Here is a 27,269-nt window from a genome sequence, read left to right as displayed (position 1 = left end):
TATCCTAAGGAAAGCCCTGCAAGGAGGGTTAGGCAGTGCTTAACTTCTAAAATGAGAGATGCCAAGGCATCCTGAAAGCTGCATCCTTTGATCTGGAACACATTTCCCCTTTCACCCAGCTGTTTTCAGGGTGAAGTTGACTCTCTGCACATGTTCAAAGGGACTCTTTTCATTGTTACTTGAAATGTTCCAGGGCACAGCCCTGGCTTTGTAAAAAGAGGTCCTGGAGCACAGACAGAAGACAGGGACGGGGGCAAAGCTGCCTAACAGAGGTTAGGTGCACACACGTCTCCACACACTCTGGGCATTTCGGCTTCACCTCTTCAGGCCCGGTCCCTCCCCTGCCACACCCAGCGGAGCAGGCCAACTTCTTAGGGCTTCACCAGCCTTGATTCTGGAGCAGGCCAACTTCTTGGGGCTTCACCAGCCTTGATTCTGTGCTTTCAGCTGGACACAAAGAAATGATGCGCTTTCCTTCCTTCTCCCAGTGGTCACCGTATCAGCCCCACCGGAAGAGCTCCACCTAGGTCAATGCCTTTGTGTCAGGCTGCTCTTAAAGCCACAGGGGCTGGACCAGTCAAAAGGCAGCAGCCCTGCTGAACCGGGCTCTTTGAAGGATGCCAGGTTTACCAGGTCAGACCCAGGGCTCACCGCTACGGAGGCTGGTGAGCCCTGGGGCCTCCAGCAAGCAAAGTACGCACTCTCCCCATTTAAGCTATGGCTAACCAGAGAACACAAGGGGGTGGGAGATAATCGACGGAGTGCGTACGGCGGGGAGGGAGAGCCTGGGAGGGGCAATGCGGCAAGGCATTCACCCTGCCGCCGCCCACCCCACAGCCCCATCTGTTCTCCCACCCTGCAGACCTGGAGTCAGGGGCCTCATGCCATGGAGCCAAGGAGCCCAGTTGCCTGGAACGGTGCGCTAAGCGGCGAAGGGTGCGGGGGAGAACAACGAAGGGCCGCATAACCCAGCGCGATCCCACTCGGCGTCTACAGAGGCGGCTGGGGCACGCTTCTCCCGGGCTGGTGGCGGCCCCGGGCTCGATGCCCAGCGTCTCCAGGTGTTAATAGCCCTGATGGCAGGTGATGGGAGCGGTGCCGCCGAGGCCTTCCGGCGATGCCAGCAGAGCGGGGAGCGCCTGCCGCAGCCTGCCCCCGGGCGGGGGCGCCCTCCAGATGGGTCGCAGCCCGACCCATCTGGCCGCCCCGCCGGGCTCGGGATGGGGCGACGGGGTCCAAGCGGAGGCGCGCCCCGCCCCGCCCCGCCCCGCCCCCTCCGCCATGGGGAGCGTGCCGCGCCTCACAGCCGCATCTCGGGCCGCGCAGACGGGCGGGGGAAGAGGGGGCGGGGCGCGAGGCGGGAGCATTTCAGGACACCCACATGGCCCGAGCCGCCGCGCAGGGCGCTCCGAGCGGCCTTTTTGTCGCCGCCGCCGGGGCCAGTCGCAGCGGCCCGGCCGGCCCTCCGCAGCCCCAGTCCCGCGCTCAACCCCGCCCGGGAGCAGTCAGAAGAGAAGAGAAGAGAAGAAGAAGGGGCCGGCTCGCCGCCGCCGCCCGGGAGCGCACGCGGGAGGCGAGCGCCGCCGCCGCGCGGCCAACGTGCCTTTCCGCCCACCCCGCGGCGGGCAGCGTGCGGGAAACGCGCGGGGGAGCCGCTTGCGCCCGGGCACAGGGAGGGAGGCTGGGCGGGTTGCGCGCCCGGTCGCCGCGGCGTCGGCAGAGAGGACTCGCTCGCCGCCCGCGTCGCTCGCCGCCGCCGCGCCCACGTCGGCAGAAGCGTGCACGCGAGCCACGCGGGGACCTGCACAGCCCGGCGCCTTCCGCCGAGCCCGCCCCCGCCAAGAGGCCCGTGCTCGCGCGCCGCACGCCAGAACGCAGCCCGAGCCATGCCGCATCGCAGCGCGGAACGCGCCCCCCGCAAGAAAAACCGATCCCTAATCGTTCCTATCTGATCGTCATTTTCCAGCCCCTCGCCTCTTCCCTCCCAAGGCAAGGGGGCCCTCCTCGGCGTCCCCAGGCAGCTCACGTCCCCCGAAAGGCATCCATCCTTAATCGTGCCCCCCCCCAAGCCTCAAGCTCGCCACATCTATGCCCAGCCACCCCCCGAACCTTACGCGCTCGTGCAAACGCCCAGACCACGGATACCGGACGGCGTGATCTTCGCATCTGTGGAAGGCGCGTGTGCTCCCCCCCCCCCCGGTCGTTCCCCGCCCCACGCCTGCCCTACACTCACCTCTGTGGGGCAGCGCCGGGTGATTATCAGGCGGGAGCCAAATCTTCTGGATCCGGCTTTGCGTCAGCTCCATGGGCATCTTTAAAGCAAAGGTCTTGACGCGCTCCGGCTCCACCTTGGGTTGCAGATGCCGCGGGAGGAGGAGAGGCGGGACGGGGCAGATGGAGAGGCAGACGGGGACGGAGACAAAAGGGTGGCGTTTTCTCTCTCTCTTTTTGGACGTCTCTCTTCCTTTCCAGAAATCTGGGAACTTTTTTTAAAAAAAAACTTTCTTAAGGCCTCTAGGATCTAACCTGTGCAGAGACAAATAACCAGATTTTCGAATATTTGCCTTGGGTGGGTGGGTATAAAAGGATAATCCACTTCAAGCCCAGGGAAAGATCGGAAGAAATTCCTTGCGAGCAGGGGGAAGGGATCGCTGGTCCAACCCCAGGTGCCTTTCTCTGCGATCAGATTAAAGAAGCCCCGGCGCAATTAATTCAGGCGCTAGGAATGAATGTCGGCAGCCCGGCACGGCTATTTCTAGAGACCGGCCGGCAAAAAGGGCTTGCGTCACGGCCCGCCTCCTCCGCTACCCGAGGGGGCGGGCGGGGGAATTCTTTCGCTCGCTCGCTTCTCACGTCCTGAAGGAGAAAGGGAGCGGAGATCCGCCTCCAAGCATCCCACTGCTGCCCCCATCTGGCTGTGCTGAAGCCGGGTCAATGATTCAATCAAGAGACGCCTTTTTTTCCCCCCAAGACAAAGGAATAACAAACCTTTCCCGGTGGGGAAAAGGGTGGGAGTCAGAGAGAGAGAAGAATAAATATTAATGATCAGGCTCGTCAAGGTATGTTCTCTGGAAGATATTTAAGCCTTTTTCAGCCCTGCTGAATTCATTTGGAAACACTTGCCCCAATCTCAAGTAAATCGGCATAACGTTAGACTTAAGCACATACTTAATTCTCCCAGTGCAGTTAATGGCACTGCAGAGCAATTCTACACAGGTTTACTCAGAGGGAAATCCCAATGAGTTCAATGGGGTTTACTTCTAAGTAAGTGTGCAAAGGATTGCAAAGTGCTGAACTTTGACTGGACAGGTGGGGTGGTTATGAAAAGTTATACAGCATAAGAATCCATTAAGGAACATATTTTGAAATATGTCGTTGAATTATATAGCCGCAAGACTGTATCGTCTATGCTTGTATAGCTTCCAAATGTACATGTTCAAGAAGGGTAGCTGAGTCCTGTGGCAGCTCAAAGACTAACCAGCGCATCACAGCGTGCGTTTTCATGGACTAGAGCCCTCTTCCTCAGATGCATATTTATTACACACAGCTGTACAGATACTCCAGCTATTGTGTTTTTGAAACTGAGAATTAGATACATCTTTTATTCCAGTTCTAAAGCTCTTTAACGTTAATGGCATGAAAAAATGTTACAGGGTCACGCCAGCCTGACACATGCTTGCTTAGAAGTCAGTCTCAAGTAAGTGTGCATAGGATTGCGGCTGGCAGCCTGCCCCTATGCAGAGTTAGGTGTCCCTTGGGCCGTTCGCTTCTGTGCCTATGTTAGCACAGGACTGGGCTGTTGGATGTCCAACCATGCAAGCCTAACCTAGCCATGTTTACTTAGCAGTAAGCCCGATATCTCCTCCCCACTGATTCTGTTGGAACTGGCTTCCAAGTTAATATGTTTAGGACTGCAGCCCAAGGCTCGCATCAGGAATCTAGGAAGCTGCCTTATACCAGGCCAGACAATTGATCCATCTAACTTAATACTGTTGGGCAGCAGCTCTCCAAGACCTCAAACAAAGCTCACTTTTCCATCACCTGCCTCCTGAACCTTTTAACTAGAGATGCCAAGGACTGAACCGAGGACCTTTCGCATGCAAAGCAGGCACTCTACCACTGAGCTACGGTACCTCCTAATTCTGAACTTAAGCTGGAACTAGACATTACAAGCTTTTCTACAAGTAACACAAGGTTGTTAATCAGCTGTTAATGCACTGTATCTCCTAGACAAAGAGCTTTCCTTTCCTGCCACATAACCTCTAGATGGCACTGCGGTATAGCAAAATAACAGAAATACACAAGTAAAAACCCTGTTTTCTTTCACTTTTACAATTAAATACTGCACTTTCCCTGCTCTAAAAACACCTCCCCAAAAGTGCTGTTTACACACAGAAGTAAAACTGAACAGTCATGACATTGTCTAAAGAGCTTATAAATAACTATGAGTAGGGAATGACTAGCGCACGATAAATACCTTGTGTAGAAAAGCCCTACAAGAGATGTGGGGTTGTGTCACATCTAATTCTTCCCCTCTTCCTGGTATCATCTGGGCATACAAAATGTATTAAAATCAGCCTTCCCCAATCTAGTGCCCTCCAGATGTTTTGGACTACAACCCCCAGCATTCCTGACCATTGGCCATGCTGGCTGAGCCTGATAGGAGCTGAAGCCCCAAACATCTGGAGGCCACCAGGGTGGGTTGGGGAAGGCTGCATTCAATGAGGTCATTATGCTGTGAGTTTCTCACCAATGAAATGGAGTGGGTGTGAGGAAACCTGCAGCATGATGACTTCACATTGCACTTCTGTCTCATGGATGGGAGAGAGAGAAAACATGGGATGGCTGTTTTTGGCCACTGCCAAGCTTCTGCCATAATATCTAATTGCAGTTTTACCAGGAAATACAGCTCACTGAACTCGGGGAGACTTGCTTCTGCATGAAATATTTAGGATCAGGTTGTAAGGGAAGAATGGGAAGCTACCTTTGGTTTTGAGCGTTAAACCAAAATTCATTATTGCTCTCCATAGAGAGATATGAAGGTCCAAGAAAGGAAAACACGAGAACCATGTGAGGGTAGCAAGCTTGGCTTTTCTCTTACTTTGTTTTCTGCTGCTCAAAAATGAGAAGTTTTTGGTCAACTGAAAAGAAAATGTTAATGCTAGACAGTTTTCCTGAACAGTGAAAGCATTTGTAGAGCAATGTATAAAACAAAACTGCTAGATTAAAGATGCAGTCTTATGCATCTTTCGGCAGAAAACAAATCCTACAGCTCCCAGCATTCCCCAGCCAGCACTTCAATGTCCATAGTTGGACATTTGCATAGAAAGAGGGCGGGGGGGACAAATCCCTTGTGTGAGCATGAATAGTGCCTCAGGATAGCGGCCAGGACTGATACTGGAATCCTTCAGACCCTACAATAATGAGATGTTGGTGGAACTTTTAGACCAGAGGAATCCTGGGCAGGCATTTCCAGGAAGGCACAACTCACATCATTCGGGCCAGCAGGACTGATTGCCATTTAGGGTGCAGCTACATCCCCAGGGCATACCTAATTGTGTTATATGGGACGGCCAGGAACTAGTTCCACATGCGCAAGATGCGGGCGTAGCATCTGCATTTCTCAGATAACAGCCACCTTCGATGTCAGGTAGCAAACCACTTTAAACTGAGCAAGTTTCCAGAGCGGTTTGTGACATGGTATGCAGGTATGCAGGTAAGAAAGGGTGGGAGGGGGAAACCCCACTGGGTATGTCTCAGGTAGCTCTTTGCTTTCCACCTGATCTATATTACTTTCTTATAACTGGCTGGGAATGATGGGACTTGTAGTCCAACACATCTGGAGGGCACTGGATTGGGGAAAGCTGATCTAGATATTATAGTGCCATCAATGCCCATGGCACTTTACAAAATACAAGAGGCCAGGTCTCTGGCCCAAGGAGCTTACAATCGAAAATTTCCTACAGGGGAGACAACAGAGGACAGGAAGGGAAATGGAGGCAGAGGTAGAGAGCAGGGCTGGCATCAGCACCTGGCATCCTTGAGTCACTGCCAGGGACACCAGCACCCTGGCAGGGCCCCACCACTGACCTCTGCCTTGGGCCCTCCTTTACATATTTTCTCCTCCAGCTGCCCTAACTGCCATTTTATATTTCCCAACATGCACTTTACACAGCATCACTCTGGGTCACTGGGGGGAATTAAAATGGCAGCCCCCAGCCACCCAGAGCTGCTCAGAGCACAGCTGCTGCCTGCCAGCACTACCAGGTAGACCCGCAAATAGGGGAGGGGCCTCAGGAGAGGGCAGTTTGTCCAGGGCCCCTTCAGATCTGGCCCTGGCCCTGGTAGAGATGGAAAGAAGGTGCGTGTTTCTTTCAGTTTGCAGTGGGGTATGGAGATTAAAGAATGATAGGAACATAGGAAGCTGCCTTACACTGGGTCAGAGCATTGGTCCATTGAGCCCAGTATTGATGACACGGACTGGCAGCTGTTCTCTAGGGTTTCAGGCAGGGGTTTTGCCAGCCCTACCTGGAGATGCCAAGGGTTGAACCTGGGATCTTTTGCATCTGAGCTACTATGGCCTGTATCTCCTTCCTGACTCTCTCTTCGGTAGGGAGGGTGAGAATATGAGAAGAACTTACCAAAATGGGCAAATTTCTGCCTGGGACTAATGGGAGCTGAAGTCCAAAACAACTGGAGGGCTCCAGGTTGGGTTTCAGACAGGAGTTTTTCCATCCCAATCTGGAGGTGGTAAGGGCTAAACCTAAGACCTTCTGCATGCAAATCAGGGGCTCTACCACTGAGCCATGGCCCTTCCCCCAAATGATGGCAGAGGCTTCAGAGAAACGGGGGGGGGGTGAGGAAGAGTCACATGGGGGGCTGGATTATTTTCCTCAGGCATTAAAATGTCTCATAGCAGACATCTCTGGTTACTGAAGATGGTGGAGGAAAACAGAGATACACAACTCTTGGATGACACTCTACTTCAGCCTTTCCCACCCCTCCAGATGTTTTGGACTTCAAGTTCCATCATCCTCAGCCACCAGGGTCAATGGTCAGGAATGCTGGGAGTGGTTGTCCAAAATGTATGGAGGGCACCAGGTTGGGAAGGGCTGGTCAACTTCACTGGTGCCCTTACAGATAGCACCATCCTGTATAACCACGTATGAACTTGAGCACACTCCGGGAGAGAGCGGAGGACAGGAAGGCCTGGCGTGCTATGGTCCGTGGGGTCACGAAGAGTCAGGCACGACTTAACGACTGAACAGCAACAAAATATAACCACGCGGGTTGCTGGTACCGCAAGCAGATCCAGATTTAAATGAAAACAAGAATTAAATAAACCAACACTCTTTTCCAACAGCACAAGAGGCGACTCTACACATGGACATCACCAGATGGTCAATATTGAAATCAGATTGATTATGTCCTTTGCAGCCAAAGATGGAGAAGCTCCATACAGTCAGTCAAAACAAGACCTGGAGCTGACTGTGGCTCAGATCATGAGCTTCTTGTTGCAAAATTTCGGATTAAATTGAAGAACGTAGGGAAAACCACTAAACCATTCAGGTATGACCTAAATCATATCCCTTATGACTATACAGTGGAGGTGAGGAATAGATTTCAGGGATTAGACCTGATAGACAGAGTGCCTGAGGAACTATGGACGGAGGTCCGTAACATTGTTCAGGAGGCAGCAACTCAATCCATCCCAAAGAAAAAGAAATGCAAGAAAGCCAAGTGGCTGTCTGATGAGGCTTTACAAGTAGCTGAGGAAAAAAGAGAAGCGAAAAGCAAGGCAGAAAGGGGAAGATATATCCAGCTGAATGCAGAGTTCCAGAGAACAGCAAGGAGAGACAAGAAGGCCTTCTTAAATGAACAATGCAAAGAAATCGAGGAAAACAACAGAATGGGAAAGACTAGAGGTCTTTTCAAGAAAATCGGAGATCTCAAAGGAACGTTTTGTGCAAAGACGGGCATGATAAAGGACAAAGAAGGCAGGGACCTAACAGAAGCAAATGAGATTAAGAAGAGGTGGCAAGAATACACAGAAGAACTATACAGGAAAGATCTGAATGTCCCTGATAGCCATGATAGTGTGGTCACTGAACTTGAGCCAGACATCCTAGAGAGTGAAATCAAGTGGGCCTTAGGAAGCATTACTAACAACAAAGCTAGCGGAGATGACAGTCTTCCAGCTGAGCTATTTAAAATCCTAAAAGATGATGCTGTTAAAGTGCTGCACTCAATATGCCAACAAATTTGGAACACTCAACAGTGGCCACAAGACTGGAAAAGGTCAGTTTACATTCCAATTCCAAAGAAGGGCAATGCTAAAGAGTGTTCAAACTATCGTACAATTGCACTCATTTCATATGCCAGCAAGGTTATGCTCAAAATCGTACAAGCTAGGCTTCAGCAGTATGTGAACCGAGAACTACCAGAAGTACAAGCTGGGTTTCGAAGAGGCAGAGGAACTAGAGATCAAATGGCCAACATTCGCTGGATCATGGAGAAAGCAAGAGAATTCCAGAAAAACGTCTATTTCTGCTTCATTGACTATGCTAAAGCCTTTGATTGTGTGGATCACAACAAACTGTGGCAAATTCTGAAAGAGATGGGAGTACCAGACCACCTTACCTGTCACCTGAGAAACCTGTACGAGAGCCAAGAAGCAACAGTAAGAACCAGACATGGAACTACTGATTGGTTCAAAATTGGGAAAGGAGTACGACAAGGCTGCATATTGTTGCCCTGCTTATTTAACTTATATGCAGAGTACATCATGAGAAACACCGGGTTGGTTGAATCACAGGTCGGAATTAAGATTGCCGGGAGAACTATCAACAACCTCAGATACGCAGACGATACCACCCTAATGGCAGAAAGCAAAGAGGATCTAAAGAGCCTCTTGTTGAGGGTGAAAGTGGAGAGTGCAAAAGCTGGTTTGAAACTCAACATTAAAAAAACTAAGATCATAGCATCTGGCTCCATCACTTCCTGGCATATAGAAGGGGAAGAAATGGAAGCAGTGACAGATTTTATTTTCTTGGGCTCCAAGATCACCGCAGACGGTGACTGTAGCCATGAAATTAAAAAGACGCTTGCTCCTGGGGAGGAAAGCTATGGCAAACCTAGACAGCATAGTAAGAAGCAGAGACATCACCTTGCCGACAAAGGTCTGTCTAATCAAAGCTATGGTTTTCCCAGTAGTAATGTTTGGCTGTGAGAGCTGGACTATAAGGAAGACTGAGCGCCGAAGAATTGATGCTTTCAAACTGCGGTGCTGGAGAAGACTCTTACGAGTCCCCTGGACTGCAAGGAGGTCAAATTAGTCAGTCCTAAAGGAAGTCAACCCTGACTGCTCATTGGAGGGACAGATACTGAAAGTGAAGCTCAACTATTTTGGCCACGTAATGCGAAGAGAAAAGTCACTGGAAAAGACCCTGATGCTGGGAAAGATTGAAGGCAACAGGAGAAGGGGATGGCAGAGGATGAGATGGTTGGATAGCATCACCGATGCAATGAATACGAACTTGAGCACACTCCGGGAGAGAGCGGAAGACAGGAAGGCCTGGTCCATGGGGTCACAAAGAGTCGGACACGACTTAACGACTGAACAACAACAGATGTATACATTCTTCATTAGTACATACTGGTGATGTGCTAAATAGTTGTTTTTTTATAATAGTTTTGTTATAAAATGCCATGTGTGTTGATGGTACCATATAAATAATCAGTATAATAGTTTTGGAAGCAGGTAAATATGGTTAGCATTTTTACATTTTCCTAAAATGTCTGTCTCTTCCTTGAACATTCGCTTTTAAAATGCAAATATATCACATTTTCCATACACAATGTCCAAAGAGGTGTGCTATAAAATGGTAAAAATCATCAAATCTAGAACAGTAATAGAAAAACAGTTAAAGAAGCAAAATAATAAAACAAGAGGTAAAGGACCCCCCGCCCCCAAGGTGGGGGCCTAGATAATTAAAATGTTGACAAAATTCCTGTGCTTTGCCTTGTAATTCCCCCTCTTGCATAACCCCCTGAACTGCATTCGTCTACATCTGCGGGGCTCTTTCTCAGCCCTTAAACGTGCGTTGCCTTTTGCCAGCTGAAATAACTCAAGGAGGTTCGCCCAGAGATAACACCCTACTCCTCTAGGAAGGGAGAGGCCAGCCGAAGAGAAAGCCGAAGGGTTACGCTGACTCGCTCTGTTGGCGCTGGCACGTCCCGCACGTCCCACAAGTTTCTCTAGACCAGCCCACCTGCCACTCATGGCTAGACGCAGTCGCTGCAAATTCGGCAGCAGCGCGGAAGGACCCCTTTCCCTCGCTCCCTTCTTGGTCCGATCACCAAGCGGGCATGCGTCCCTCTCATGCTCGGGGTTGCCCTTCTCTTGCTCTTCAGCCGGGGATTTACTGGTATTCAGGAGCGGCGGACGGACCTTGGCAACATGTCCAGAAATCTTGCTGTCGCCTGCAATATTGCTCAGGATGAGCTGCAGCACAGGTTGCTTTTTCTACCAGTACTTCCTGCTGCTGAAGCAAAACAGGGCGTTGTGCGGTGTTGCCAGAGCAAAACTGCACAAATAAAGCAAAGCCACAGCTAAGGGAAATGGGGCTGCCTTACAGAAGGCGCAACACCCTTCTGTCCTAAACACACTTACTTCCCTTTCTCGGTTCTCTGCAAATCCCTCTTCAAAATGCATCTTTGCTATGGAACTCACATTTCTTGTTAGGTTTCTTCTCTCTCTCTCTTTCTCTCCCTCCCCCCCCCCCCCCCGTTGTAGAAATTTAGACTGTAAACTCCTGGGGACAGAGATCTGAGATAGTTGTTGTTGTTGCACCACGCGTATCACAGAGAGTGAATTAAATAAATTATATTACAGTATAGTTGCCCTGTGTCTGGTTACTCAAGGCCCTTCATTAGTTTTGGCACATCTCAACAGGGCTGGATTTAAGGGAAGGCAAGCCTGGAAAAGGTCAGTTTACATTCCAATTCCAAAAAAGGGCAACGCCAAAGAGTGTTCAAACTACCACACAATTGCGCTCATTTCACATGCCAGCAAGGTGATGCTCAAAATCCTACAAGCTAGGCTTCAGCAATATGTGAACCGAGAACTACCGGAAGTACAAGCTGGGTTTCGAAGAGACAGAGGAACTAGAGATCAAATAGCCAACATTCGCTGCATCATGGAGAAAGCAAGAGAATTCCAGAAAAACGTCTATTTCTGCTTCATTGACTACGCTAAAGCCTTTGATTGTGTGGATCACAACAAACTGTGGCAAATTCTTAGTGATGGGAGTACCAGACCACCTTACCTGTCTCCTGAGAAACCTGTACCAGGGTCAAGAAGCAACAGTAAAAACCAGACATGGAACAACCGATTGGTTCAAAATTGGGAAAGGAGTACGACAAGGCTGCATATTGTCACCCTGCTTATTTAACTTATATGCAGAGTACATCATGAGAAATGCCGGGTTGGATGAATCACAGGTCAGAATTAAGATTGCAGGGAGAATTATCAACAACCTCTGATATGCAGACGATACCACCCTAATGGCAGAAAGCGAAGAGGATCTCAAGAGCCTCTTGTTGAGGGTGAAAGAGGAGAGTGCAAAAGCTGGTTTGAAACTCAACATTAAAAAAACTAAGATCATGGCATCTGGCCCCATCACTTCCTGGCATATGGAAGGGGAAGAAATGGAAGCAGTGACAGATTTTACTTTCTTGGGCTCCAAGGTCACCGCAGAGGGTGACTGTAGCCATGAAATTAAAAGACGCTTGCTCCTGGGGAGGAAAGCTATGGCAAACCTAGACAGCATAGTAAGAAGCAGAGACATCACCTTGCCGACAAAGGTCCGTCTAATCAAAGCTATGGTTTTCCCAGTAGTAATGTATGGCTGTGAGAGCTGGACTATCAGGAAGGCTGAGCGCCGAAGAATGGATGCTTTCGAACTGTGGTGCTGGAGAAGACTCTTACGAGTCCCCTGGAATGCAAGGAGGTCAAATCAGTCAGTCCTAAAGGAAATCAACCCTGAGTGCTCATTGGAAGGACAGATACTGAAGCTGAAGCTCCAATATTTTGGCCACCTAATGCGAAGAGAAAACTCTCTGGAAAAGACCCTGATGCTGGGAAAGACTGAAGGCAAAAGGAGAAGGGGACGGCAGAGGATGAGATGGCTGGATAGCATCACCGATGCAATGAATATGGACTTGAGCACGCTCCGGGAGAGAGCGAAGGACAGGAAGGCCTGGCGTGCTATGGTCCATGGGGTCACGAAGAGTCGGACATGACTGAACGACTGAACAACAACAACAACAAACCCAGGAGATCGCCTGGGACACCAGGCTAGGGGTGCATCCATCACAGACTATCTCTATTCAAATATCCACTAAAGAGATGAAACAAATAGCATATCCACACACCCAGGCACAGATACACACACAGTTCATAGGGCTTGAATAAATACAAATGTACAGGTCCAAGGGTGCAAATTTGTCATCTTACAAGGCACAGAAAAAAAGTGTGCAAACAGGGCATTGAAGTTGTAAAATGGGTTTTAAAAGGTGAAGAAATGGAGAGGGGTGATGACATTCCTTCTTTGGGCTGCCATTTGGTCTACAGTTGATCCTGCAGCTGAACCACTAAGAATTAATGCTAATTAATAGATGCTCAAAGTAGTTGGCCACCTCCAAATGGCTACTTTGGGGGCTGTGTTCAGCTTGGCAGATCATAAATTGCAGAAATTTCTGACTCCCATAGCTTCAATGGTACTCTGTCACACTGAGATCTTGCCTCCAAGGAGCTCAGAGGGGTTTCCCCACCTCTCACCCTCACAACAACCCTGTGAGATAGGTTCAGCTACAAGATGCTAATGGGTCCAAGGCCACCTGGAAAGTTTTCATGACTACGCAAAGATTTGAATCGGCATCACTTTTCAGTCAAAGTGCAACACTTTATCCATTATTCCACACTGTGTTCTTCATGTAAGTAAGGAGCCACAAAAGTGTGGCTGGCGGCCTGCCCCTTTGACTCTAATATCTATACGAAATAAGACACCCTCAAACCAATTTAAGAAGCATGGAGGGAGGAATCAAGCAAATTATTAATATCATCCTTGGCACAGTTAATTTCCTGTTAGGATTAATGATTGATTAAAATCTGGGATAATGACCTATCGCACCCGTTAGCTGAGTGGATCTAGTCGTTAATTCCCAGGAATTGCACAAAATCAAGGCGGCAATGGCTTAATTTTTCTTAATCCGGTGGCCAGATAGCCATAAATAACCCTTTCCACTTGACACAGCCTGTCCTTGGGGAGGTTTGTTACCAACCTCAGCTCTCCGGGAAATGAGTTCCAGTGCACATAAACAGCCTCAGTTCACTTGAACTCTTAAAATAACTTTGCTCATCTTTCCTGACCACCCTGATGCCTTAAACTTCTTCCCCAAACCCCGCAAACATTATGCTGCCCCTCTGCTTTCAAATATCACCCCAAAACCCATCTTTACTAGTCGGGAGAGCCGTGTTGAACTGGGACTGGAGAGATCCAGATTCAAGTCTTTCTTGGATCCACAATATTCTTTGGGTGCCTTTTGGGGCATTAACCATTTTGCAGCTGGCCCAACTCACACTGCTGTTGTGAATATAAAATGGAAATAAAATGCCACCCCTTGATCCTTGGCAGAAAACTATGTAGCTATGAACATACGTATTTAATACAATTAAATATTTCAATAATATTTTTCCCAGATTATCTATGCCTTTATTTATAAACTGAAAGAAACCAGGACCAACTGTGTCAGGCAAGGTGGGGGGATTCCAGGATATAAGAAGGATTTGAACCCCAGTTTTAAGCTGAAAGGGCTCCCAGAGCAGTTTACCTAAGACTGAGTCTGAGAGAGAGAGACAGAGACAGAGAAAGAAAGAGAGAGACAGAGAGAGAGAGAGAGATTTCCCTTAATCCAGCAATGATGCCTGTATCATGGAACTACCTCTCCCATCACAATCAGGCCTTCATCCTTGTGGCGTATGAATACAGGTATAGGAAAAAAATACTACTAAAGTATTGAATTTGGAAAATTCCTCAAGAAGCACATGCCTGCTTTTAAAATACCCGTCTTAACTTGAAAAAGTAGTTTTAAAAATAATGTTGCAACTTAAACAAGTCAAATTTGAATTCTGAACTATTGCCAGCTTTCAGATTTGTATGAAATTTCATATTAGCTCTCGCAGTGGCAGTGGCCATGACAAAAATCCCCCCCCCCCCAGCCTTGGCTGTTGCTAGCCCTGGGAGGAAAGCTCCCAGTGGCACCAATTGAAGCTTCCCTCCTAAGAATAATAGCAGCTTGGGTGTGATGGGGGGGCATGGTATGGGGGAAAGGGTTACTGTCCTCCTCAGCGTATTCCCAGCTAGGACTCTAGTGCTGCTATTTGCAGTTGTAAGAAGATTAATGCAACTGCAAGTGATGTCTTTAATGTCATGTATAGTTTGGCCCTAAACCAGTCCTTCTGCAGATGCCAGCAATGCAGAAGTGGCCATAAAGAAAGAGCGACGATGGCCGGCCTGTGCACAGAAGGATGAATGAATCCCTTAAAAGCAAAGGGAGGGTGTCGAGCACCACGGGCAAGCAAGGAGGACCTCAATCCTCCCTCCCTACCTGTTTTTCTCCCATTGGGGTTCTATAATTGGAAGTATAACACCCACAGGAAGGAAAGCAGTTTAAAAAGCAGGTTGGGGAGGGGGGATTGCACGCAGGGAGAGGGTTCAGCAGTCTCTGCCCACCCACCCATAGAGTGGCATTTATGCATTGCTAAAAAAAAAAAGGGCACCAATTTGCATGACATTTGCATATGCAAATATATGTAGAAGTGCAAACTTAGAAATAATAACTAGAATTTCAATAGAAGTACAATGTATCTCCCCATAGTGGAGAAGACTGACCAGGTGACCTGTGTGCCTGCTCAGTCAGCAGTCCAGGTGACAGCTATGAAAACGCAACTCCCCTTCTTATAGTTGTTTGACTTTAAACCGAACTTGGGCTGGACAGCCCTTCAAATGGAGGCCACCTTCAAAAAGGAGCCCTGCCCCCTGCCAGCTCTGCAAAAATAGAGGACTGCCATCTTTACAGTAGGACACCAGGACACCTTACTCTCTCATTTGTTGTTAAGTCGTGTCCGACTCTTCGTGACTCCATGGACCATAGCACGCCAGGCCTCCCTGTCCTCCACTCTCTCCCGGAGTGTGCTCAAGTTCATATTCAGTGCAACGGTGATGCTATCTAGCCATCTCATCCTCTGCCGTCCCCTTCTCCTTTTGCCTTCAATCTTTCCCAGCATCAGGGTCTTTTCCAGTGAATCGGCCTCACAGCTCCTTTTGTAGGGAGTCCGCAGGACCTGGCTCGGGCCTTCCCTTGTCCCGTCTAGCCATTCCCACAACATTCCCAGTGGAGGGTCACAAGCCATTTGGTTTGTTCACTTCCTTCCGGGGAAGCCCCTCTGTATCAGCCAGTATTACTAAGAGCATCATGCCACACTGTCACACAGTCCAGTCATGTCACTTAAGGTAAAAGGCTGCACTGGGAAGTGGAGCTGTTTCACTTTGCGCCACAAGTCTGGAGGGAAAGCTTTGGAGGAAGAGAGAAGGCAACTGAGGAAAGGATACAGACTGTAGGCCTCCTAGCAGAGGTTCCAACGAGGACACAACCACACATATCTCTGAAAAGAGCAGGCCAGTGCAACGGCAGACTTGGTATGTGTGCAGATGCATTTTTTCTGTTCGTTGTTGTGCCGTGCTCTGCAGGGGCGCTCACTGTTATTGCCACAAGGCCTGAATGCCTACCCTTCTCAGGAGCCAAGACTCCACTGAACTAGTTCCAAAGCTTTCTTCTGAGGAAGGGCTGTAGCTCAGTGGTAAAACAGATGTGTTGCATGCAAAAGGTTCCGGGTTCTATCCCTGACATCTCCAAGGAGGGCTGGGAAAGAGTCCTGCATGAAACCCAGGAGAGCTGCTAAGCAAGACTGAGCTAGATGGGTCAATCGCCTCAGAGCCAGCGTCAAGGGTAAGAATGGTCAGGCACCTGCCAAGGGCCCAGACCCTGGCAGGGCCACACTAACAAGAGCCCCCTGGACTTGCTCCTCCTCTTCACCATTGCAACCTGCTTGTTCCCCTGCCTCTCACTTTGGCCCAGACAACAGAGTTGGTGAGAAGGAGGAACAGGAGAGAGGGGACCCATTGAGGGTGCCTTGCCCAAGGGCCCTCAAAAGCTTGGAGCCGACACTGAATTGATCCAGTATAAGGCAGCTTCCTATGTTCTTTGCATATGATAGGCCCTGACTGACTCCCAGCCAATTTTTCAACCAAATCAAATACTTGGCAGGGAAGATCTGTGATTGGACCTCCTCCTTCTTCTTTATTTTTAAGTAGCCTAGGGGACTTGGATTTTGAGCAGAGTGGCAGCGCGGGGCAAAGAGATCCTTTTTCACCTCAGTGCTGTGTTCCCAGCCTAATTTGCCCCAACTTCAAAAGATGATGATGGCTCCACAGGGAAATATATAGAAGAGATCTTGTTGTTGTTGCTGTTCAGTCATTCAGTCATGTCCGACTCTTTGTGACCCCATGGACCATAGCACGCCAGGCCTTCCTGTCCTGCGCTCTCTCCCGGAGCGTGCTCAAGTCCATATTCATTGCATCGGTGATGCTATCTAGCCATCTCATCCTCTGTCGTCCCCTGCTCCTTTTGCCTTCAGTCTTTCCCAGCATCAGGGTCTTTTCCACAGAGTTTTCTCTTCGCATTAGGTGGCCAAAATATTGGAGCTTCAGCTTCAGTATCTGTCCTTCCAATGAGCACTCAGGGTTGATTTCCTTTAGGATGGACTGATTTGACCTCCTTGCAGTCCAGGGACTGCAAGTCTTCTTTCAAAGAAGAGTCTTCTCCAGCACCACAGTTCGAAAGCATCCATTCTTCGGCGCTCAGCCTTCCTGATAGTCCAGCTCTCACAGCCATACATTACTACTGGGAAAACCATAGCTTTGATTAGACGGACCTTTGTCGGCAAGGTGATGTCTCTGCTTCTTACTATGCTGTCTAGGTTTGCCATAGCTTTCCTCCCCAGGAGCAAGCGTCTTTTAATTTCATGGCTACAGTCACCGTCTGCGGTGATCTTGGAGCCCAAGAAAGTCATTTGGGGCTAGTGAACCCCAGTCACGGACACACCCCCAGCGTCAGAATGGGAAGGGCCCATAGTTCACTAGTAGCCCAATAGCTTTGGATGTCACCTTCCAATGCATGGCAACAACTCAGGCTAACCAGGGTATTTTCTCTGAAATGGAATCCTTCGCCCGGAGGGCCAAGGCTACCCTTTCTCCAGGTGATGCAAAATGGAGCACTCTGTGGCACCAAGTTGGCACAGAAGACTTTTAAGGGATGGCTTGGATGCCACCTCTTGGAGATGGTATAATGCTTTTGCCACAGCAAAGTGTATTAGGAGCCGGGGGGGCGAGGGGTGAAGGGATGATTAGTAGTTCCTTGGATCTCTTTTCCCAGCAACACAATTCTTGGGCGGGGGGAGGAGAAAATTGAGCAGCAAAGAACAGCAACAAAGGACTCACTGTGTCAATCAGTTGGCGGGAGAACTTGGAAATGCAACACACACTGCCATCTCCATGGCAAGCAAGGGTTGCTGGGCTGAAAGATTTAGAAAAGTATCATTCAGAATCTGAAACCAGGCTGTCAACAGGATCTCAAGGGGGCCGGTGGGGGGGGTGTTGTTTTTTGAAATAAATACATTCAGGGCCCTTTTTAAAAAATAGGGCTTTAAAAAAAAAACCCACCAGCATAAAAACATGGTAGATTTCAAAGGCTTTTCATTGCTCTAGAATCATGCTGCATGTATGCTGCTAGTTAAAGAGGAGGTGGTACTTATTACAAGGAGGGCCCAGACGACAGCTGTAGATAGTAATGATGGAGTTTTTAGTTGATTGATTAAATCTGCATAAATTTGCATGTGAATAAAACAATGGCTTGGATGCAGGCTTGCAGAGGCTGCTGGACAGCAGAGCTTTCCTGCTCTTGGCTACAACGAAGCCTCTGACCTGGTTAGCACATGAAGACAAGCCACAGTGGGTTAATTTACCTGTGGGGCTTGTCCTTCCATGTGAGCCACTGCGGCTGTCTAAGGGTTGTGAGTAGTTTGTTAACCACATCAACAACCCAGTGAGCCCGGGTTCACACCACAGCTTGTATTTTTAAAATGGCTGGCACACAACAACAAGCCTGTGGGTGAATTAACCCATGGTGGCTTGCCGTTATGTGCAAACAGGCTCTCTCGCTCTCACTCTCTCTCTGCCCAGCCTACATCACAGTTGCACCACTATTGTGGGGACTGTGAGAAACAATGAAGAACTGAATATACCAAAAGGGTGCTGTAGCATGCTGGCTGGGAATCCAGTCCAACTCATCTGGAGGATATCAGGTTGGGTAAGGTTGGCATAAACCACTAAAACCAATGTACAACCAAAATCTCTATGCCTCGATGTTCAAATGTTTACTCACTCTTTGCGTGGGGAAGATACTGTGTGCCCTCCTCCCCAAAGTTTCTCTCCCTTAAAAAAAAGGGGGAGAAGCCACACAAATGGGTTTTTCTGAGGTCATCCGTCATGTCCTCCCCCACCTCCACAGAGGCTGTGTCAATATCTGAAGCAGGGCTGTGGAAGTCCCGGCTTCTGTCAAGCTGAGCAGACAAGACAACAGCCCTCTGTCTCAAGGTGCACAGTAGCAGAGTTCCCTATTTGTTAGACTAGGCAGCAAGCCTGGTCTGGAAGCTTATATAGGGGTCAGGGAGTATCACATGACCTTCTCCGGCCTATTGCTGTTTTCCGGCTAGTCTGGCTAGTTTCCAATAATTCCCTCCTTTGGCCAGAGTGTGGCCTCAAGCACACAGGCCGAATCCTTGTCAGACATCCCTCAGGGCCTAGGTTCAGGGCTTACTGTAGGCTCAAGTCCTGACACTGGGGTAGTTAAACGATGACATGAACAAAAGCCATTGTTGTGTAGTGGTTATGGGTCAGACTAGGACCATAATCCCCATTCAGACATAAGGCTCACTGGGCTGGGTCAGTCACTTTTTTTCGGCCTAGCCTACCTCACAGGGGTTAGGTGAGGGTAAAATGGGAGGGGAGAGCCCCGAACTCCAGTTTGAAGGATGGGTAGGCTGAAAATGTACTACATATCGGCCTGTTCAGTTTGTGCATTGTTTTTACCGTGGATTATTTTAGCCGCCTTTAAAGGTGCAATATAAATAAATAAATCCAGTTGCTACCCTGCCCTTCAGCACAAAATAACACAATTAGCATAAATATATTTTTAAAAATGACATTAGAATAAAGACAACAAATGAAAAGAAAAGGCCTAGGAAAACAATGAAACAGTTCTTTGCCTGGCACCAAAAGGACGTGAAAGTAGCCACCAGGCAGGACTCCCTACCCCACATTGCCACATATGCAGGGCATATTGCCACCCCACCTTGCTTTAGAAGGTAGGGGTGCTGGGAAGATAGCTTCCAGTGATGATCTCATTGTTTGGGCAGATGGCAAGATGGGTGTGTTAATAGATGAATAGTGCATGTAAGTCAGCTCTACCATGGCTGCCACTTACAATTTTCTGTCTTGACGTCTGTGCCCTTCAAGTCCTGCCCAAATACAAGCAAGATCTCACCAGGCACCTCAATACCATCCTCCTTCTCCTCTGCCAGGACCTCTCCTCCTATGGGGTGAGGCAGGGGAGAGACAGACAGGAGAGGAAATCCAGACGACCTCCAATTTGCAGAGGAGGGACCCAGATGGGTCTTACCTCCACTCCATCCAGGTAATGTATTCTTCCATGTGGTGGGAATCAACTTGAATTCTGTTAGAAACCTAGCAGCAGAAGACAGTTCCTTCTCCAGTGCATTCCTTGTACAGGTGTTTGGAGGCAGGGAAAACGAATGGTTTGCATTCCTGTTTGCTTCTAAACTTTTGGCAGTTAACAATCTCAGTGGGTATTTAAAAGCCAGCCATGGCTCTAGAGGGCTAAGACTCCAGTTCTCATTTCCATGAAAGGCTAAAAGCAAACAAGTGTTAATTTCACATATGGTCACCTAGTAGGCTGATCAGTTTCACTACTGTACAACTCAGAAATCTGAGCCTGCAGGATCAGTGGATTAAAACAGCACCGCACAGTTCAAATGATGTCACTACATATCTTGGTTGACAGTACACAGTGAATGTGTACCTAATACAAGAGTTTACTTATCACAGCTACATGTAAGTGGATGGTCACAATACTGCCTGGCTTTCTTGGGAACTAGATCTGAACATTTTCTTAATGTTCCCTAAATTAATGAACCTTTGCAAATGTTTGTATCGTGTCCATCCAGTCCAACAGTGGTTTCCAGCTGTGGCCAACCAGATGTCTAAAGGAAACCCCAGGTGGAGCATGAATGCAGGGATACCAGGAATTCATCTTTCCAAACTCCTATACAAAATGTCTCGATACACACTTTCAGAATAATGTGCAGATCAGACCATAGCCCTGCACCTGACTTCACATGTTCCTGAATGTGCCGATGCAGTTCTTAGCGGCTGAAATGCATCAAAATGCACATTTTAAAATACATATTTTGAGAGAAAATACATATTCAGTATGAGACTTTTTAAAAATTGCAGATTAATGCAGAAATAGAGCAGAATGGAACTATGGGTAAAACCATGTGAAAGTGGCATGGTCTGGAAAGAGAGATTCATTCATTCTTCCACGAATGTTGCATGACAAACAGCACATGAGGAAAATGTTGTGACAGCAAACATTGAATTAAAAACCCAACTTCACTGGCAGTTGAATCTTACTTAATTGCTGTCAGGACAGCATCCCCCAACACACCTGAGAGCAGCAGACTGACTTAGTGGGCTTAGGTCAGGCTGTGTGAGCTAAGACAGCTGCCTCACTCTGTCTAAGAGTAGGGCCGGCCCTTCCTTTGAGATGGTGCTGTCTGCTCATTTGGCCAACCACTCTAGGCACAGACCCATTGCTTCTAATGCTGCAGGAACAGGTTGGTTGTGCCACATGGACAAGCAGCCAACTCTGTTTGAGGGATGGGGTAAGGACAGGGCCAGCCGCTGAACTCTGCATGGAGGAACTCCTTAGCTCTGCCTCTGGTGACCCCTTGACTCTACCCTACCAGCCATGATGGGCACCAGCCACCACTGTGACCGATAGATATATTTATTCAGTGCCTGTCATTCTGTTAAAGGGACTTAGCAGCACATTAAAAGAAATAACAAAATGTAAAATCAGTGATAAAAAATCAAGGATGTAACACCAGACTTGCCTAAAAGCAATATAAATACTTAAAAACTAAACCCTATAAAACATCCTTTAGAGCATATATGAATAAGACTGAAAGCAAACAATAGATTCCGCACCTCTAGAGAGTTGAAAGTGGTATGACAGAGACATTTATTTCTTTTGTCTCACTACTGTTTCAGGTCAACCTGCCCCCACCTTACCCCATGCCTGCTTTACCACAGACTACTAGGACAAAAGAAATGAGTGTGTTTTACCATGATGAACAACGGTTTTGTTATACCTCTTTCAAAACTGTTGTCTTGATATGGATTTCTACCAATATAACTGTCAAAGAATCCTGGGGACGGCACTTTGGCAAAGGTGCTGTGAATTCTCCGATACAGATCTCAAGCAGTCCTTCTCCGTGAACCCTTGCCAAAGGAAGTGAGGCAGGTGGCTACTAGGATGAGGGCCTTTTCTGCTGTGGCACTCCGGCTGTGGAATGAGCTCCCTAGAGAGGTTCTCGTGGCACCTACGTTGTATTCTTTCTGGTGCCAGGTAAAGACTTTTTTATTCTCCCAGGCATTTTAGCATTTTAGCTTTCTAGTCTTTTAGCTTTGGTGTTTTAAATCTGTATTTTAAAACTCTGCATTGCTGCTAGGTTTTATTCTGGCTGTATTGTTATATTGTGGTTTTAATGCTTTTATGTTTTATACTATTTTACCCTGCGCGTTTTGGTTTTAATTTTTGTGAACCACCCAGAGAGCTTCGGCGATGGGGCGGTACAGAAATTAATTAATTAATTGAATAAAATAGGACCAGTCTTTAGCACTACAATTCCTACGTGCCCTGGAAAAGACTGTTAAACCAGATTAGGCCCATACAGTGTAGATATGCCCATAGAAAGCCTTACAGGTTTACCTGCAGGTTAGGGGGTGGGTGCACATGTGATGGTAAGCTATTCTGCAGCTTTAGGGCCACTGCGGGGAAGGCCCTACACTTCATCTTCTCCAAATGCACTTCTCTCAAGACGGGAGACCTCGAGCAGGGCTCCACTGGCTAACCATAACATCTGTGATGGTGGAGGGGGTTTCATTTTTGCTATATATTTATTCATAGAAGCATAGAATAGTAGGGTTGGAAGGGGCCTATAAGACCATTAAGTCCAACCCCCTGCTCAATGCAGGAATCCAAGTCAGAGCATCCCTGACAGATGGCTGTCCAGCCTCATCTTGAATGCCTCCAGTGTGGGAGAGCCCACCCCCTCCCTAGGGAATTGGTTCCATTGTCCTATTGCTCTAACAGTCAGGAGGTTTTTCCTGATCTTCAGCAGGAATCTGGCTTCCTGTAACTTGAGCCCATTATTCCATGTCCTGCATTCTGGAATGATCCAGAAGTTCACTACCCTGACATCTCTTTGATGAAGGATGGTTTATAAATATTTTAATTAAAAATCATGGTGGTTATTTATTTATTTATTTATTTAACATTTATATACCACCCTTCATCAAAACCTGATTCTGGGGAGACTCACAATAGTACAACTGTTAAAAATACACCCCCAATAAAACCATAACACATGAGATAAAAACAGCAGATTAAAAAAAAAAATCAAAGATAAAGCATGCTTAAAATGCCCGGATGAATAAAAAGTTTTTTTTCAGTTGGCTAAAAAATAGTATCATTGGCAGCAGGTGAGTCTCTCTGAGAAGAGCATTCCATAAATGGGGCACCATAACCAAAAAAAGCCCTGACCTGAACAAGCGGTAACAGTTAATATCCTGGCAGCTGTATTCTGCATGTCTTGAAGCTCCCAAACTGTTTTCAAAGGCAGCCCCACATACAATACACTGCAGAAACCCAACAGGGAGATTACCAGAGTGTGGATCACCGTGGCCCAGACTATCCCTGTCCAGGAGTCATTGCAGCTGGTGAAACTGCCATTGCTGGTAAAAGGTGCTCGGTGCTACAGAGGCAACTGGCCTCTAATGCCAAAGCTGGATCCAGGAGAACCCCCAAGCTGCACACCTGATCTTTTAGGGGGCTGCGACCTCTTCCAGAACTGATTGAATACAGACTCCCCAAACATGGGAACCATCCACCCACAGCATCTCTCCATCTTGCCAGGATTATGAATGGTGGCATTCCCTGTCTAACTGCCTAGAAAACGTCCTGCAAAGAAGGAGAGGGCAAACTTGCAAGGGCAAAAAAAAAAGGAAAAGATTTTGTTCTACAAAGAGCTAGAAAGCCAGTATATACCAATGGGAAAGTTACTAACAGAAGGGTGTGTGACGCAATTGCCTGTATCCTGGATTGCAGCCGCCCAGCATGGCTGACTTTGCCTTTGAAACCTTCTTTCAAATTGCACAAAACAAATGTTGTTTTCCTTTCAGCTGTAAGAAGGGAGAAATAATGAAGTAGCAGGAGATGAAGGCCATGCTGGATTTCTTTTTTAAAAGTGCCCAGTCCTGGCAAGCAGGAATCGCCAAACATCCTGCTTTTCTGAATACCACCATGAATACCAAAATGAAGGGGAAAAAACGAGGACTAGTCACATAGTTGGCAGGATGCCCTTTCACAGAGGCCGTTATGAGGACAATGAAGGTTCTAGAAGACAAAAGCCAACAAGCAAAGATTGAACTAGGCAAGCTTAGCCTACAGAAGGGAAGATAGCAGGGAGTGCTCACCACTTTTTCGAATATTTACACGAAGCTTAGGAAGAACAGGGGGAACAGATATTCAGCCTATTCACAGAGGATAAATCAAGAAGGAATGAACCTAGCAGAGGGCCATGCAAAAGTTCCCTTGAAATCAGTTCAAAATGAGCACTTACTTTTCAGTGTACATTTGATTTCAGTAGGATTTCACTAGGCTGCACTCACTAAATTCACTAGAATGCACTAAATCACACAACTGGGTATCGAGGGCATCAACTGGGGCGGCCATGTGTTCTCTGCCCGTTTCAGACCTGACTGGCCACTGCTCACTCCTACAAACTTTCTTTTCCTGCCAGCAGACTTTGTACAACAAAGCCAACAACAGGGAAGCACCAAAAATAGCCAATACCCAAAAGTGATACAAGATCACACCGGTGGCAGTTTATTCTGTGGCACAGTGAATATGCGGTGTTTGTGTGCCATGTGAATGTGCAGTGAAAACCATATGAAAGTTTTGTTTAGCGCAGGGAACCCCTGAGGAAGGAGGTAATCTCTGAAACGTTGGGCAGGTTGGCACAACGTAAACTAGCAGCTGTGTGATCCTCTGCAACGAAGCACCTCCTGTTTGAAGTTTACAAAAATATTTCATAGATTTTAATGAAATATTTTTTAAAAAACAGAAGGGGGAGACGATTCCTAAACATATGTGAGAATAAGCTGCTAGAGGCCTCTCGGTTTCAAGGACACTCTCCTTATTAGCAGCCTCCTCCCATGAGAGCCAAGCCAAGGGCAAAAGACTCCTTAATCACCACAATGATCACTAGCATGGGTAGCAGCAGAGGCTCTGAAAGCAAACAGGGATTGAGAAGATACGTTAGGAAAGAGCTTCTGTTGTTATTTACATGGACGGAAGGGATTAAAGAGCTATCTGAGTCCTGTATATCATCATCATCATCCCTGCACAGAGAAAACTAGCATGCCAAGGAGATGGCTATATTGCTTCTCCCTGAAATGCTAGTTTTCCATATGCAAGTAAGTGTTTAGTAATGGGGCAGATTCAACCATGGGAGCCCCCTCTCCCCTCCCCCCACTTGCAGCATGAAATGTTACAGCCCAGGCACTGGTTTGGGCCTGTGTCTCAGACCTTGTTCATAAAGCCAACACTGGCCCTTTGGCCCTGTCTTGCTTCAAAATATGGACCCTATTATACAAACCAGTTGCTGACCAGGGCCTATCAGCTTTCCCAGCAAAAGGACAGGCCTTCTACAGGTGTGGTAGTGCTCCCTTTCCTGACCGTTTTTCGGATAGACCGGCTGGGCAGGGATCTGTTGGCCTGATCCAGACACAGGCTCTATAAACTGACTGGAAGATCCCACTACAATGAGTAGAATCATCACTATACGTCCTCTTGTCCTTTCCTAGCCTATAATATTTACTTACCTGTGCTTCTACTTCCTATACAACAATGGAACCAATTACCTGGGGCGGTAGTGGGCTCTCCCACACTGGTGGCGTTCAAGATGAGGCTGGACAGCCATCTGTCAGGGATGCTCTGACTTGGATTCCTGCATTGAGCAGGGTGTTGGACTTGATTGCCATGTAGGCCCCTTCCAACCCTACTGTTCTATGATTCTATGATTCCTATCCTCTACCCGCCTCCTCCTTTATCTGGACTTTCTACTTGAATGCAAGTCAGACTTTCAAATCTGCAGTGATTCACAAGACAGTACCAGCCAAGGCAAAACTGTTTCCCACCCCCTCATCTACCAATGTCCTCTCTAAATATTGGCCCGGAGTGTGCAAATTATATGTTGCTCTAGAGCTGCCTTTTCATTAGCAGGCTCCTTTTTCCTTGTTCTTTTTTAGTTGCACCCATACTCAGCCTGTGGCTCATGAACAAAGCACTTGCCGTTTAATTGTGCCGGATATTAAAAGCCAGTCAGTTGCTGTATCATAAATTTTGTTTACAGAGGTTGTTTCCAGTTCTCCGGTGAGAGATCATGTTTCTCTGCCGCAGCAAAAGTCTGTGTATATGTAAGAGATGGATGCTAAAGCTAGAAGCCTCCGAGCCAAGATGGGAGAGTTGGAGTGCTTGTTTTTAAAGGAGATCACAGATACAGTGGGCATAAAGGAAACCTGGTAGAACGAAGAGAACCAGTGGGATACAGACATCTCTGGATATAAACTCTACCGGGACAGGGAAGGGAAGGATGTAGTGGAGGTGGTGTTGCTCTGTACGTCAAATAGGGCATAGTGTCAAATGAACTAGAAACTTTAAAAGGGTTGACTCCTCTACAGAATCCCTCTGGGTGAGAATATGAGGCCCCATAATACTGAAGCTGAAGCTCAAATATTTTGGCCACCTAATGCAAAGAGAAAAGTCACTGGAAAAGACCCTGATGCTGGGAAAGATTGAAGGCAAAAGGAGAAGGGGACGGCAGAGGATGAGATGGCTGGATAGCATCACCGACGCAATGAATATGAACTTGAGCACACTCCAGGAGAGAGCGCAGGACAGGAAGGCCTGGCGTGCTGTGGTCCATGGGGTCACGAAGAGTCGGACACGACTGAACGACTGAACAACAATGCTTATGGTGATCTTGAGATGGAGAATGAGATCAGGAAGCCATGCAAAGAAGAAAGTGTTGTAGTAATAGGTGACTTCAACTGCTCTCACATAGACTACGTACATTTGTGCCCCGGTCACGACAAAGAGGTACAGTTTCTCAGTACCTCGGATGACTGTGCCCTAGAGCAGCTGGTCATGAAACCAACCAGAGGGGAGGCAACCTTGGGCTTAATCCTAAGTGGTGGTGCCCGAGATCTACTGCAACATGCCAGTGTTCTTGAACCAATTGGAAACAGAGACCATAGTGCTGTCAGATTTAATTTATATGTAAATGAAAACAGCCCAGGAAGTCCGACACAGTCACATCTGACTTAAAAAGAGGAAACTCCTCTTTTTAAGGGAACTGGTAACAAGTAAGTTGAAAGGGGGAGTCAAGAGGGTTAAATCCCTTCAAAATGCTTGGAGGTTACTCAAAACCACAATAACAGAAGCTCAGCTAGAATGTATACCACAGGTTAGGAAAGGTAGCACCAAGTCCAAGTGGTCACCAGCATGGCTAATGAGCAGTGCCAAGGAAGCTATTAGAGAAAAGACTTCCTTCAGAAAATGGAAGTCTTGTCCAAACAGGAACAAAAAGGAACACAAACGTGAACAAAGGAAATGCAAGTAGTCAATAAAGGATGCAAAAATATATTTTGAGGAGCACATAG

At 47.8% G+C, this 27,269-nt stretch overlaps 1 protein-coding gene across 2 annotated transcripts in view; it reads right to left on the bottom strand.

The window, feature by feature from the left end:
- Window positions 1–27,269, bottom strand: part of PFKFB3 (6-phosphofructo-2-kinase/fructose-2,6-biphosphatase 3) — a 100,092-nt gene that overhangs the window by 36,894 nt on the left and 35,929 nt on the right. Inside the window, exon 1 of one of the 2 annotated variants that reach the window (XM_084809068.1) lies at window positions 2,234–2,467. The exons of the other annotated variant lie outside the window; for it this stretch is intronic. Coding sequence (XP_084665194.1) covers window positions 2,234–2,312 — 79 coding nt within the window. The 5' untranslated portion in view covers window positions 2,313–2,467. Of the gene's footprint in view, window positions 1–2,233; window positions 2,468–27,269 lie in introns of those variants that run through there. 2 annotated transcript variants of the gene reach the window in all.

Source organism: Heloderma suspectum, chromosome 7 (genome assembly GCF_057233095.1).
Source record: "Heloderma suspectum isolate Gila_16-S chromosome 7, 16-S_ref, whole genome shotgun sequence".
Classification (NCBI taxonomy): Eukaryota; Metazoa; Chordata; class Lepidosauria; order Squamata; family Helodermatidae; genus Heloderma; species Heloderma suspectum.
Note: the sequence above shows the minus strand (reverse complement) of the source record. Positions and strands in the feature narration are given on the sequence as shown.